Genomic DNA, 14,958 nt, shown 5'->3' on the forward strand with positions numbered 1-14,958 from the left:
ATGCCTGGCTTCAGTGCTGTCCAGAATTGTAGCCTTGCCTGCAGCGTCCTGAAGATGGACTAACCATTAGTTATAGATTGTTCAGGTCGTCGAGTGTAATCCTTTCTTAGGCCACGAAGGTCTTTCAGGGAAAAGGACCCAATAGTGACTTCTGATTTTGTGTCAATAATTGGCTTTGAGGGTCCTTCCCCTGGATCATCATTGTCCACTGGCTGATTAGTTTTGGTTGTGTGTTTTCTGCCTCTCATGGTAGGAGCAGCAGCCACTGATTGAGGCTCACTGTCTGGTTTAGCTGCAGGTTTAGGCTCACTGTCTGGTTTAGCTACAGCCTGAGTAGCTGGGGTGTTGGCTGCAGCCTGAGTGACTGGGGTAGCTGCTGATTTATCTCCCTGCCCACCTGCCTCTATCTGCTGCCCTACAGTATTTAACACTGTGTGATTAGCATAGGCCAGGGCTCTGCTTATTGCAATGAGCTTTTTCTCTGTAGAGTCATCATAGCACTTCTCTTTCAGGTATTTCCCCACCTCAGCTGGGTTCTGAATTTGTTCACATGAAAATTCTCAGACTAGGGGATCAGAAAATTCCTTCAGTGTTCCATTCTCTCCCATTCTCCACACTGCTTAGAATTTTCCACGCCTGAGTCTACTTCTGGGTCAGGGGTCTCATCAGCTCCTCTGGACATCTCAGCCCTCGTTCTAGAGAAGTTGCAGACCATATAGAGGAAGCTTACCAGATTAAATGTTAGGAAGGCGATCTCTTTAACATTCACAGGAAACTGAACATTCTCAAAAAGTGACTTAACAGATTCAAAGGAGAAGAAGGAAAGGAAAGGCTGGGAAGCCTCATTCCCTGCTCTTCCTCTGGGTGCAACAAACTGGGTAGAATTACTAATAAACCCCAAAACATGCTACTGGAACTAGGATGCAGGGTAGGATGAAGGAACTATAAACCATACATATCTTGAATGGACTCCAGTACCTTTGTAAACTCCCTATAAATCATTATTACCGAGCCCAGTAAAATAGCTGTTCTAGTCCCTGCCCCTCTACTGTAAAAACTGGACAATACTGGAGCTATTTCCGGATAAGAAAATAAGCCTAGGGACCAGAAAGGTATCAAAACCTCAAAAAAGCCTAGGGACCAAAGCCACATGAAGGCTTCCACTCAGAGACAGCATGAATTCAAGCAACATGGCTACTTACTGCTTTATTCCAACACAGAGTAAGCATAACCAAAATGCAAGCAGTACAGGTTTTTTCTATTTTCTCGGGCCCCACCTGGGAGCCAAAAACTGTATTTGTCCTGATTTAGGGCAAATTTGGGAGGACACCTCTAAAGGGGCTCCTCTAGAAAGAAAGCAGGTTTAAGCATCCCCTCTCCCAGCTGGTTTGGGGAAAAAAAGATTTCCTTGGAGAAAAGTGGAAGAAAAACCTGTTTATTTAACAGGCAAAGCATTCACCACCACAAAAACTGAACAATATTAAACAATAAAACCTCTTGTCAATCTGAAGAGATGACAAACTCCAAAAGTCCTTTTCATGGTTTGCAGCTTGTCTCACTCAGTCTGTTACCAGTGCCTCTGATGCTGGAAATGCTGCAGCCCAGGCCTGGCCAGGTGGGCCACAGGTGCAAGCTGCCGGTGCTTTTCTGGGTTTCCAGTTCAGAGCAGGTTTAAACAGTTCTAAGGATAAGAAAAACCACAGTCTAGGGAACTTCTCTGCCTCAGCCAGCTAAAAACTAACTAAAAGCAAAAGAAAGCTCTCCCGCGCCGTCTGACCGTTCTGCAGACAACACAGTTCAGGAGAAGGATGCAGAGGAGCAAGGGCAGTTTCTGATAATAAACTCTGAGCTTCTTCTCTCCCCTGCTTTGCTCTTGGAACCAGTCTTAAAAATGCAAAACTTAACATCCAGTATAAACAAAACAGACAATTAAGGATACAAGCATCATAAAGTCACCCCAAAACGCAGGCTGCAAAAAAACTGTCATTGAGGGCTAAAATTCCCATCCAGTGTTTGCAGTCTAACAAGGCAATTTTTGCCAGGAAGTATTTAATATTTTCCTCCCAATACCCCACCCTTCTCTTGACTTGCTCTTTTCTTCCATTTATTTCATAATTGTCATCTGCTATCTTCCATCATCCACTATTAATGAGATTTTAACTCTACATCTTTGATATATTTTTGCTACAATTTACATGCTAGACTATTAAAATAATTACATTTTCTAATGTGCAAATACTGAACACTGTAATTTCTAGCAGCAACATGGATGCCAGCTATATCGTTAATAAATGACAATGATTTTCCTCATATAATTTGAGTCTTGTTTTTAAAGGCAAACAAAAGACTAAAAGTGATACCTCTAACCTTTTAAAGAGCCGACAACTGATTTTTTTTTTGTTGTTTATGTAAACTAGGAGCAACATCTGTAACTGACAACATCAAAGAGTATGCCTTATTACATATCTGGCAGGCTTAGTGTGTGCTAAAAGCTCAATTTTGCTATGGTGTGTGCTTTACTACAAAGCCACAGCTCATTTAAATTTACACCTCAGTAGTGGCCACTTACATAAGAGGCTGCTGGTAGCACCATCTATTATTAGTAATGCCTGACATGTTTTTGGAAAGAAAGAATCACTAATGTTTCCATGCTTCAGGGCACAGGACTGGTATTTTTAGGACTACCTTTAATCTCAGGGAGATGTTTGTGCCATCCTTGAGCAAAATAACTGCCCATGTTATTTTCCTGGAAAACTCAAATTGTGTGTAACCTGTAAAAGTCAGTCAGATTCCAGAGCCTAAAGACCCCTGAAAGATTTAATGTCCTTAGGAAAGGAAGCTGATGCCGTGAAAATGCAGAGGGAAGAAATATTCAGTTCAAATGTATAAGGAAGAGGAGCCAGAGCAGTAGAGCAGTGGGTGGTAACATGCATAAGGCAGAAGCTGAAGACATGAAATCAGAGCTGGTGAAGCAGGAGATGCAGAGTGCCAAAGGAGATGTGGATAGTCAGGTGGAAACTGAGCTGTAGCAGATGGAGGTGAGGAGCAGATGTGTGCGACTGAACTGCACACAGAGGGAGGTGAGGAGCAGATGTGTGCGACTGAGCTGCCTGTCACAGGGGCTGGGCTCTTGTCAGTAGGGAGATCTTTAAATCAGACCCTTGCAACCTAAAGGCACAGGGGGCTCAAATCAGTCTGAGCAAAACCATCATCCTAGAACTCCTTACAGCTCCTTACAGCTTTTCATTGCAGAAAATCTCCTTGGCAAGGTAGGGGTTTCTTTCTGTCTGTAATGCCTCCTCTTCAGCTAAAGCTCTTCTGTTTATTTCTGTGAAATGCCAAAGGGCATAGTGCTGAAGCCCAATGCTTGTAAAGGAACCAATTCTGTTCAAAACTTCAGACCAGGCTAGATCAAGACAGTCTCGATACATACTTGCTTCGTGAGCAGAGTCTGACAGCGCATCTCGTACTGCCAGGGAACAACAAAAACCGGATTACGAATTTGCCTGTTTCAAACACACGCGGGGTAGAACCGGGTGCCGGCATTTCAGCACTGCCCTGACAGGACACTGCCGGGGATCGGTTCCGCACGCCCGAGGCTCCGCCGCTGGCCAGACACGGGCGCAGGGCAGCAGCACCGCCGCCGGGACAGCCCCGCGCCCGCGGGATCGGAGCGCAGCGTGAGCGCAGGCACCTGTTCCGCCACAGCGCACGGGCAGCGACACCCCGGTGCGTTCTTCCCCTCAGCCTCCTCGCTCTCTGCGTCCTAAACACGGCCTCCTCTCCGCTCGGATCACGGCTGCCGGGAGCAGGGAAGGACGAGGGGAAGCTGCTCCGCCGGGACGCCCCGGGCCCTCCCGCGCCCCGCAGCGCTCCCGGGCCCGGGCGAGCCCCGCGCAGGCGCGGAGCGGCCGCGCATGCCCGCAGCGCCCCCGCGCGCCCGGCGGCGGCGGCGGGGCGGGGGGGGCCGGGCCGGGCCGGGCAGGTCGCGCGCTGCGCCCCCGCCCCTCCCGCGCGGGGCGGCCCCGGCCCGGCCCGGCCCCGGCCCGGCTCTGCCCGGGCGGCGCCGCCGCTTCCTCTCCCGGCCCGGGCGGGCGACAGACGCGGCCTCCCGGCGCACGGCCACGGTAAGGGCGCGGTGACGGCTCCTGCCGCCGCCGCCGCGGCGGGCGAGCGCTGACAGGCGGCAGCTGCCCTGCCGAGGGGCCGTCTGGGCTCGGGGGAGGCCGCCGGGGTGTGTGGGACGGCCTCGAGGTGGCGGGGCCGGGGGCCGCTCCGGCGGCACCTCCCACCCACCGCCCTCCGCAGCTACACTTTCGGTTTCGCGCGGGGCGCGGCGGAGGAGCCGGGGCCGTCCCTCTCCCCCCGGCCCCGTCCCTCTCCCCCCGGCCCCGCTGCCTGCGGGGTCCGCGCCCGCAGGAGGGGGCGGCGGGCGGTGCCTGGCGCTGTCAGCGTAAACAGCCCGGGGCAGCGTGGCCTCCCGGGCCGGGCCGGGCTGGGCTGGGAGCGGGGCGGCGGCGGAGCGGGGAGGCGGCTGGGGCAGCGCCAAGGGGCAGCGCCTTGTTTACACAGGGCGTCGGGAGAACATGGCAGCCCGGGTGTGCTGGACACTCGCTGTCATGCGTGATCGCTCCTGCCGTGTCTCGTCCCTGGGATCGCTGTGCACCCCGCGCTGCTTGCACCGCTGATAAACAGCAGAAGTCTGCCGTACTTTTCATTATACCGCGACTGTAAAACGTCGTAGTGGGTGAGCCCAGTTCGTGTTTATCTGTTAGCTTTTTGGATGTGTTCCCTCTTGTCTCTCCCCACTTGAATAATTCAGATTTTCATTCTGCCTGCTCACCCCCCCCCCCCCCCCGCCCCCCTTAAGGCTTGTAACTGTTACCTTTCTTGTGACTTTTCTTTTGTCATTTAACTTCTTTAGCAAAGACAGCACAACCTTCCTGCAAGTTTAGAAACAGTTTCTGGGTCTAGTCCTTATTGCTCTTCCTTCTCCTCTCATTCCATCTCTTATAGTGGACAGGATTAGCTGCTTTCAGAAAGGTGCTGGAAAAAGGATGGCTCTTTTGTGTGGTGCCGTGACATACTCTTCACCTCTCAGGTTTCAGTAGTATCTGGTTCAGAAAGTGCCTGAAGTTTAGACTGTTACACGCATCTTTATGTTCAGTAGTCTCATAAGCAACTCAGGGGCTTCACCTTCATAAAGCTCTCTAACTTAAATATGACAAGTTTTTGACCTGTAGAATATGCTACCAAAGCTAATTATGGAATTTTTGCACAGTGCTTCTTTTTAGAGTATACGTTGGGCTTTGTTTTATAAACCTACATCCTCCCCATTTAATTTAATCGTCTCTGCTGCTTTATTATGTAAAGTGATGAATAATTCCTCCCTACTCTGGCTTGTGGCGGGGTGGAAATGGTTGTTAAGGACCAACAATCAATTAGCTGGAAAGAGGTACAAGTTAAGGGAAAGTATGCGAGACTTCTGTCCGAGGGAAGAGAAGGTTACAGGGTATCTTTAAATAGAGAGCAGTGGGAAGAGAGCCTGCTAATAGGATGAGATGTAGGAAGGTCCAGAAGAAGCCTGCCTGAAGCCACAAAGCTTTTTGCAGAACATTAATAGTTTCTAAGTGATTATAAGCTTACATGTTTTGGGGCTCATCAGCTTTAGCTTTTGAGGTTTCAGAGCAAACTTTGGATGTTCAGATTATCAAAGTATATATGTATGGAAGGAGGTCTTCTAGTGTTTCACTGGATTTGATGCATGATTAATTTGATCCAGCATAATAGTTTCTGTGCATTGAGGAATAAATTTACTGCTTTTTTTGTATGAAAACTTACAAAGTGTGGTGTGGCTAGGACGACTTTGCACATCCCTTATTTTGATTTGTATTTTATAAATTTTAGTGCTTGGTCTAAATTGTGAGGTACTGTAGACTGTGTGGATTGCATGCTCCCTTGACCTCGTGGATGCAAAGATTTACTTTGTATCCTACTTTTGATATAACCTGTGCAACAAATTGTAGCGAGAAGTTTAGGAGTTTTTTCTGCTCAGACAGCTTTGTCAGTAACTTAATTTTACAGTGCTTAGACCCGTTGAGTTTCAGAGAAAGAAAGCCAGGTTGCTATTTCTCCTGCACGTGCCTGTGTGAATCAGATTGCCGGAACTGTAAATATGATCTGGGAAAACATCTTTAAAAAGACTTTTTAGTCAGCATGAAATGTTTTACAGAATGTGCTATGGTTTATATGTATCGGAGTGATAGTGGCATTTACTGCTGTATTTTAGGTTCTGCCGATGAAAGAACACCTTAGTGCCCTTAGGAATACTTGTTTCTCTTAATGGGATTCTGCAGTGATCTGATCTTGGCTGGTGTATTTCTGCTCGTACAACTAACTTAATTTTCAAGCCAACTTTCTTAATTTTTTTGGTTTTGATTAAACCAAAAGAAGGCTGTTTTGAAAAAAAAAAAAAGGCTGTGTGTGATGCTACTGCTGGCTGGAGTCCTGCACTTTCAGTTACATCTGTGTAGGTATCTGCATAAATCTCCCCTCAGGATTTAGGATGCGACCTGAATAAAAGGGGGATGTTGTTCCAAGTACTCTTGTGGTGGTTCTGAGTGCTGTACTAGCAGCTGCCTCTGGTCACTGCTGCCCAGACTTCTGTGTGTTTGTCTTGTTTTTGTGTATGGGCATCTTTTTTCAAGCATTGTGTTTTGAGGGTTTTTTGGCTAGTTTAATAGTTGTGTGCTAATAGAAAGTGTGCTAAAGCTATTTTCAGACTCTTAAGAGTTTTGTTTTGAAATCAATCCTAAATAACTTCACTTGGAGTCTGGCCTAGAAGAGATGACCTTCTCTACCATCCTTTTCACAGTTTTTCAGTTATTATCAATTATTCTGTCGAGCTGCATGTTTGCTTCCCTGTTAATTTGATAGGTGGTTATGCACAGGGGAATCAACTTAAGATACTGTTTTTACAGGGATGTGTTCATCACAGTTGTGATTTGCAATGGTTTTAAGCTTTCTGCCAGAAACATACGAGAACAGTTTGGATTTCTTGTGGGCACATGCTTGGATACATAATGTAGGTCAGATAAGTGTACTATTCAATATGTGAATGAACTGGTATTTTGCAGCCTTTATTGCAAGTGCCCAGTAGCCTCTGAAGACTTGCTTTAATTGATTGTCTTGACCAGTGAAAGTTATAAAAAGTTTGAGTCTTTGTTGTGTATTTTGTGTGGTAAATAGTTAGAAGCTTCTTGCTGTTGGGGCAAAGTATTCAAGATTCAGAATTTTTCGTTTGGTGGGGGTTTTGTTTTTATTATTTGGTGATGGGAGCATGTAGATTTATTTTTGCTTTCCCATGAGATATGTATAAAAATAACAGCCAGGATGTTTCTGTGGTTGTAAGGGTTTTTCCAAATGTTTCAGAACTAGTTTTTCTCTGAATTTTCCATTACCAGGAAGAACAGCAGTGGATGTCAGAACTGTAACAACATGATTTGGTAATTTCTTTTGGAAAATCTATTCTGTGTTTTGCTTTATTGTAAGCATCTATCCAGAGAGGAATTAAATTTGTAGCAAGCATTTTTTTGGTTTTATTTTTAATCTTTCTGCAGGTTGTTCTGTAATTCAAAACTAGTTGTACTTTGAACCTGCTTCTGTGCTTGCTAATTGTATCACTGGGGACAGCCTAGTCTCTTACAAACCTGAATAATCTCTTGCTTTAAGAGTCTGAGTCTAATTGTCTTTTGGCCTTTTCGGCTGACTTAGTCTTGGGAAATGTGAATTTCTGAGCTGATTCCTGGAAGTGACCAGACAACATTTTCCTTTTACAGGAATCTAATGAGTTGGGACTTGCTAGAGAGAGGATGGGGAATAGATTCAGTGTCCTGCTGAAATTTGAGGGAGAAGCAAAAAGTCTTCCATTGAGACATACTCCTTAGGGAAAAGGAAGAAGGAAAATGCTGGTTCATTGAGAAAGGGCTGTGTCTGTGGGAATCTCACATATATGTAGGTGTGTGGGTGTGTTTGAGTGTCTGCTTTAACTTAGAACTTCCAAACCAGACTGAACTGAAACTCTTTTACCTTCTCACTTGCTGATGAGTGGGCTTGTTGTTTTCTCTACCCTGGCAGAGTTTTGAAAACATTGCTGACTGAATGTCAGTATGAAGTTCAGATCCTGTTACATAAAGACTTGGAGTACCTTGATGGACAATTCCACGTATTCAGTCTGAAGATACAGTTTTTTTTAGTGAATGCTGAGATTTAGCATCTCACACATTCTTCTGTGTACTTTCTTTCCTCTCTAAGGTCCTTACTATGATTTCTGCCCCAACTGGAAAATGAGTATTATCATTTATGTTTCTGCATCACCTTAACTTCATTTCTATAGGAAGTCAATGATTCATGTAGAGCTAGATCAGCATAAAAGTAATTGAAACCTTTTGTAACCTAGGAGACAGAAATAACATGTTTCTGAGAGAACCTGATCTTGTAAACAGCATTGGGTGTTTTGAATTGATGCAATTTGGCAGTTACTTGGCCACCTGTGTGGGATTATAGTACCTAAAATATAAATATACAGTAGATGTGGTCTAGTATTTGGATTATTTGCATTGATATTTATTATTATTTATTTTTTTTGCATTAATATTCTGCATGAGAATGAAATTAGCTTTGTGATGTGCTTAAGCAGAGGTACCATATGAAGCACTGTATGTTCACTTAGCTGTGAGTCTGAGTTGCAGGAATAATGCTGATGTTTGAAACAGGTTAAAACATCTATGTTTCCAAATTAAAATGCAATTTAATTTGTTTGTACTTCTATTTTGGGTTATGGTTCATTGGCAGTATTTCTATTGTGTATATAGATGGAGAACTCCAGAAGAAGAGGTTTTGCAATAAAATTTTTTTTTTCTTCTTCTGATTGATTATTTTAGTGTATTGATAAGCAATTGTTTTTCTACTTTACATATTTTTGAATTTAAAGACTTTTGGATAGATAAGGAGTAGTCTCTTTGTTCTAAAAATATGGAGAGTGGCAGGTGTATGTGGCTCCAAGGGATGCCTGTTAAAGGCTTTTCAGCCTGTGTCTTGTTTGGGGAGCAGAGGAGGTCTTAGATTTCTTCTTCATCAAAAGGTGGTGCTAACTTGGAAACGATGGAAAATAAAGTAATAACGTTTGGGGGGGTTGTGCTGTTACAAATTATAGTTAGGTATGAATCGTGCTTTGTCATGTAAAGTGGACTGCCTATGTGAGCAAAACACCCCTTTTTTTCCTAAATTGTGCATATTTTTTCTTTCATTTGAAATGTCTCTTGTGCTTATTCCTTGCTTAGTTTGCAGCTGGCTGGGGAGATCAGCATTTGTAGTTTTTGTTAGTGTAATCTTGCCTGTAGGAAGCCCAGTTACCCTGCATGAATCCAAACAAGCGTTTCCCTAAACGTGCAAGATTAGTTTAGTTTGAACCTGCTTCCTGCTATTGAAAAGCAGACTCACTGAGTTTGCCCATTGGAGTATTGATGATGATTTCTTTCTTCAGTGTGTATTAGATGGTCCTGTTTTCTTGCAGACTTTAGTGATTGTTGTAGCCTTCTAATGGATGGATTTTATTAAAATGTTGGGCCAAATTCTGTCTCTTGTTATAAAGCACCAATCTCACTGTTTGCTGGTGCCCTATGTTGATGTAGTAATGCAGCATGCAAGAGATTTCATAGACATTGGAAGACTTTTGAGTATAAATTATGCAAATAACTTAAAATTATTTTGTGTTTCAGCAACCTCTGCCTAGCTGTTTAAAAGCAGTGGACTGTGAATTCAAGCCTTTGATATCCTGAGGTTATCAGCATTAGTATCTTCAAGAGAGATAACAGTTCTCAAAGAATCTTCGGGGGATGCACCATGACATCAGTAGTGATTGACAATGGAGGCCCTGCCCTGGAGTTTGACAGCAATGAAATAAAAAATCAAGAGGTTAGAAAAGTAAATAGCACTATTTACTATCAAACTCTGAAACCTTTTATCTTAATTTGAAAGAAAATTTCACTGTAAACTTGCTGTGAAAACGATGAAATGGATCTGAGATTGTTGTGTAAGGAGGAAGAGTGCAGCCATTTTTCAAATACCTTTTAGTAGAAGAATTTGTTGTCACAGCAGTGGAAGCAGGAAGTTCTGAAGTCTGCAGTACAACTGTAGACTGGGTTTACAAAATTATATTCTATACTAAGCTTTCTTTAAAGATCTCAGATGGGAGGTATAGAACAAGTTGAGCAGAACAATACACAGACCTCTTTTAAAATTCGCCAGCACAGCATATTTTATTGTCTTTTGCATTCTTATCAACAAATAATAAATATATTCTACTTTTCTGTAGCTTTTAATAAAGATAATCTGGCATGGTTCTTCTTCTGCAACACTAACTGACTATATATGCTTTTACAGACATTTTGATCCTTAAATAAGTAGAGATGAGCATATAGGCTTTGAAGTAGCCTGTTCTTCTGTAATAACTTAGGCACTTAACCCAAAACATGTGTTTGAAAGACACAGGTCAGATGTAGGTACCTTGCAGTGCATAGTCAAAGCCTTTGTTACCTTTCATCAAGCAGAGGGAGAAGAATCACTTCCCACAGCTGTCTTCATTAGAAAGTGTGCTCTTTTCTAATATCTTAAGCTGTCTGGTGCTTTAAATTTTCCTTAAACTCAGGAAAACATTGAGATTTAGAAAGCTCCCTCAAATGGCTGATAACTATCTGTTATTCTTTTAACCTCTTGCTTTGGAAGAAAATTTCCTTTAAAAATATTTGAAATTATTATCATTATTTCATAAAGAATTTAAGAACATAAGAGGAAAACATTGACATAGAGTTAAATAGTGCAGTATTTAGAACTTTTTTTTCTTTTCTTTCCTTTTTTTTCCTTTCTATAGGAAAATGAGCCTGTCTCTGAATTCCCAGCAGTGGTTGTGGAGCCAGTTCCTAGTGCCAGACTAGAACAGGGTTACGCTGCTCAGGTCCTGGTTTATGATGATGAGACTTACCTGATGCAAGATGTAGCAGAGGAACAAGAAATTGAGACTGAAACTGTGGAAACAGGTAGACTTACTTAATTATTTTCTTCCATGAGGTTTTTGTACTTTTAGAAATCCCCAAGGAATGTGTCTACTCACAGGATGAAGGTCTTGACATGGGTTCACATCTCTTTCCTCTAAGCTTAGTTTTGCTGAGGCTTCATTGGTGACAGGATTACCTTGGCAGGTAAAAATGTCACGTTACATTCGGGATGCTGCATTGTAACACTGTGTCTCCTTCCTCATGAGCAGGCAGGTCTTCAGTTATGTCTTTGCTATGTACTTATGCAGGGAGTTTACTAGACAGCTAAACTTGGAGTTTTTAAAAATCAGCTGAGCCAGGAAGCTGGCTAGAATTCAGTTTTATGCTGTGTGTGAGCCACACAAGTGCAGGGCAGCTGGAAATAGGGACTGCATGGCTCTATTTACCCCATCTTCCAACTCTTGCCCCTTCCTATCTGTCCCTTCCTATCCTGCCTTTTTGGTGCAAGAGTTTGTTATGGCTGGTTTGGTTGCAGGAGTGGGTGGCTAGGGGGAATGGATTTGGCCTGTCCCTTTATGTGAAAAGCCTAATACATTGAAATTAACATATCTATCTATAAAATAACAAGTTAGGAATGAAGAAAGGAGTGGAGCTTTGCTGTGAAAGATGAACTGTTTAGTGATAAGCACAAATCTTTCTGTACACCCTCTCTCCAAAGAACATGATCAGGAGGTTTGCATTTTCTGAGGGGCACCAAAGTGTGTTTAAAGTGCCTGCAGAAACAAAAGCTGTGCTGCTATAGCAGCCTAATAACCTCTGACTGTTGGGCTGTGATTCCTGCTGTCCTTCCCTTTTGCTCTGTTGTGTTGCTTCTCATACTTCTCTATGCTAATCTTGCAAGAAGAAAAATAGCAAGGAGACCCTCAACTGTTTTGTATTTTTGTCGAGTTAAATTTCTGTTGGATTAGCTGAGCGTTGGAGTAGGGAGCACACAGAACTGCAATCAAAGGACAGGTCCTCTTGGGCACTCCATATGTAACTACCACTTGACATTGGTAGTATATGCTCCTATCCTGCGGCTGCGTTATTTAGTGCTGGAGTTTAAATTCATGATGTCAGGAAAGCAAAATAAAGGTGAGAGACTGTCTCAGGTGCTTAACTTTGCATCCCATTAAGGCTATATGCATTCCCATCAGATTAGGTAAGTTTCAGTGCAGATTTCTCAGTAAACATTGGATGCAAAGGCTCATCCATCCTTCTCAAGTTGGATGTTATCCTGTAGCGCTGCAGCAAAAATTGCAGGCATCAACTTCACAAGGTCAGCATGAGCTAGTGATGCAGGTTTTGGGACAATACTTACAATTCCAGTTACTGAAATGTGTTTTGAAAGAAATATGCTAATTAGAAGTTCAACAAGTAAATGTAAAGAGAAGTTATGAAATAATGTAGTTCTTAAATTTAATTTCTGACTCTGGTAATAAAACTTTTGAGGATAAGTGAGAAGTGAGAGTGTTCTTCCCAAACTGAGTTTTACAACTTAAGTTTATATTTGAAAACTTTCAAGAGCTTATACTTCAAAGGTTTTTTATTCAGAAGTTGTTTTTTAAACATTAAATATGCTGTTTCTAGTAAGATTTTTGTAGCTAAATGGCTAAATTAATTAAATTAACAGAACAGCTCTTTTAGGATAAAGAGCTGCTGCAAATGAGCTCTTTGTGTTTTTAAGCATAATTTTATGGCCATAATAAACTGGGGGAAATTACAGTTAAAAACTTGTAGCTCTTCTGTAGGAATAGTTTTATGTAAGCTGCTATTCAAAGAAAGGGACAAGGGTGCTTCCAAGCCTTGATATTTGAAAGTATAGTCTTAAAATTTATAGGGCAGTTGATCTGATAATTTTATGTGTCTATGGCTGGAGATGGTAAGAGATGTGTTTTGACTGTGTGTAGTTTGTTGATGTTTTCTGTGTTGCTTTTGTTATCACAGTTTGACATTAATATGTTCTTAAAATTTAGTATGATAAGATAATGATATATTTAAATCAGTTCAAATATTTATTTGTTTTAATAGTTTTCATCTAAGAATTAATGGGCAGTGAAAAGCCAATAAACAGTGGAGGAGAAATTAAAATGAATGAAGATTTTAAAAACTATGAATGCACACCTGGTCCTAGAGTCCATCTTTTAAGTATTATTTGTGTAGTGTATACACTTATTAATCCAGTGTGTTTTCATAGTGTAATTCTACATGACCAAGAGTAGTGGTCCTTGCACAGAGCTAATGTCCAGTGTTGGTGAAAGGAGTGCTTAGTTTAGGCTGTTCTGAGGGAGGCAGTCATGTGGGGCATGTGTTGTGAGTGACACAGCCAGGAGTCTTTCTGAATTATTTCTCATACAGAGAAGTAAGATGGGCAGAGAGAAAGTATGGAAGCCCCGGGAACCATTCATTTTGGTAATGCACTTATTAGCATTTGGTAATGCAATAATTAGCAATGAATTGCATTGCAGGACAGTGAATCTGAGTGCGCTGTTTTTAAAATTTAATTTTGTGGTAGAGATACTGGGCTGTGGGAAGGGAGCAATTTACTGTAGGAGAGAGGTGGTAACAGGTGGCATGGTAATTGTTAATGAGAAAGCAGGCTAAGACAATAAACAAGGTACAATGTTTAAAGAGCATTTTAAGGTGCTAATTTTTTGAAGTATGTTCCTCTATTATGCTAATGATCCCAATTTAGAGAGGTGCAACAGTTTGATTTCTGAACATCTTAGAAGAAAATCTATTATTCCTAAAGTAGTCTCAATAGATTCTGCTTCATAAATGACAGGATTAATTGCTACAAAAATTTTCATGTTATTTGATAAATATATTGTTATTGCACCAAGAATGAGGAGACTTAATACCTTTTGTGGTTCTAGATTCTACAGACAGCATGGTAAATACTAAAACCCATCTTAAAGAATCCTTGGCAGCACTTGAAAAGGATCCCTTTTCACATAATATAACCCCCTTTGTCAGTATCTTTCCTGTTGGCCATGGACCTGACTTTTTTCCATCTCTTGTGACAGTTCATTGACAATTCCAATGACTACTGATTTACATGGTTTATAGCATTACAACACACATTCAAATAGCCTTGGGCTACTTTGCAGTTAATCTAAAGCTTCATAATTTATTAAAATATAACATTATTCTAGCCTCCAGAGATCGGGATTAGTACGCTGTGTGAAAAATGTTGTAGGGAAGCTGCTGTGGGAAAATTTACTTAGGACACTAAAGAGATGATCTGTGCTGTGCACTGAATGGTTCTACTTGTGATTTGCTGTTCTATGAATGGATTTGAGACTGTGTGGACTATAAGGACAGTCAGTGCTGAGCCAAGGGCAGAATCAGGGTCTGCAATTTGGTTTTAATTAAAAAACTTCTCACATTTATGAAAACACAATTCAGACAAAATATACTCTATGGTCATTATAAGTACTCATAATTTGTAGTTAATTCTAGTGGAGTATGGGGGTTTTTGCCCCCCATCAGACTCCTTCCCACTAATCTATCTTGATTCATTAATCAAGGATCATTATTTATAATTAATCCTTTAACTGTAAAATTAATCCATTAACTATAGAAGTAAAACCCAAGTGTCTTTCAGCAAACAAAAAGACTTAGTGGTTCACTGTTTTTATTCTAGAAAAATATGCCTATTTGCTTGGAATAGAAAAAGGAGTTTTCTAGAAAAAACAAAAGATAGAAATCTGGGTCATTTTATGTGACCTTATGACATTCTATGTGGAAGTAGTGAGTGCCTTTTGTAATGATTGGAAGGGGAAATAAAATCGTTAGATTGACATAGAATTTAAATTTCTTTCTTTTTTTGTTTGATATTCTTGGGAGTGGTACCTTTTGATCG

The 14,958-nt window shown here is 41.9% G+C and overlaps 1 protein-coding gene and 1 long non-coding RNA gene across 6 annotated transcripts in view; one reads left to right on the forward strand and one right to left on the reverse strand.

Moving 5' to 3' along the window:
• Positions 1 to 1,419: 1,419 nt before the first annotated feature.
• LOC119700259 lies at positions 1,420 to 3,908 on the reverse strand. The gene is made up of 2 exons (XR_005256722.1): positions 3,695 to 3,908; positions 1,420 to 3,469 (listed from the first exon to the last, which is right to left on the reverse strand). It is a non-coding gene; the product is annotated as an uncharacterized LOC119700259 (long non-coding RNA).
• Positions 3,909 to 3,987: 79 nt separating this feature from the next.
• ELF2 (E74 like ETS transcription factor 2) overlaps positions 3,988 to 14,958 on the forward strand; it is a 37,669-nt gene continuing 26,698 nt past the window's right edge. Inside the window, exons 1-4 of one of the 5 annotated variants that reach the window (XM_038135035.1) lie at positions 4,001 to 4,127; positions 4,573 to 4,747; positions 9,780 to 9,984; positions 10,931 to 11,096. In XM_038135035.1, the coding sequence (XP_037990963.1) occupies positions 9,904 to 9,984; positions 10,931 to 11,096 (247 nt within the window). In that variant the 5' untranslated portion in view covers positions 4,001 to 4,127; positions 4,573 to 4,747; positions 9,780 to 9,903. Of the gene's footprint in view, positions 4,128 to 4,572; positions 4,748 to 9,779; positions 9,985 to 10,930; positions 11,097 to 14,958 lie in introns of all 5 variants that reach the window. The other 4 variants (XM_038135034.1, XM_038135036.1, XM_038135040.1 and 1 more) reach the window with 4 other exon arrangements.

This window comes from Motacilla alba, chromosome 4, assembly GCF_015832195.1.
Source record: "Motacilla alba alba isolate MOTALB_02 chromosome 4, Motacilla_alba_V1.0_pri, whole genome shotgun sequence".
NCBI lineage: Eukaryota > Metazoa > Chordata > Aves > Passeriformes > Motacillidae > Motacilla > Motacilla alba.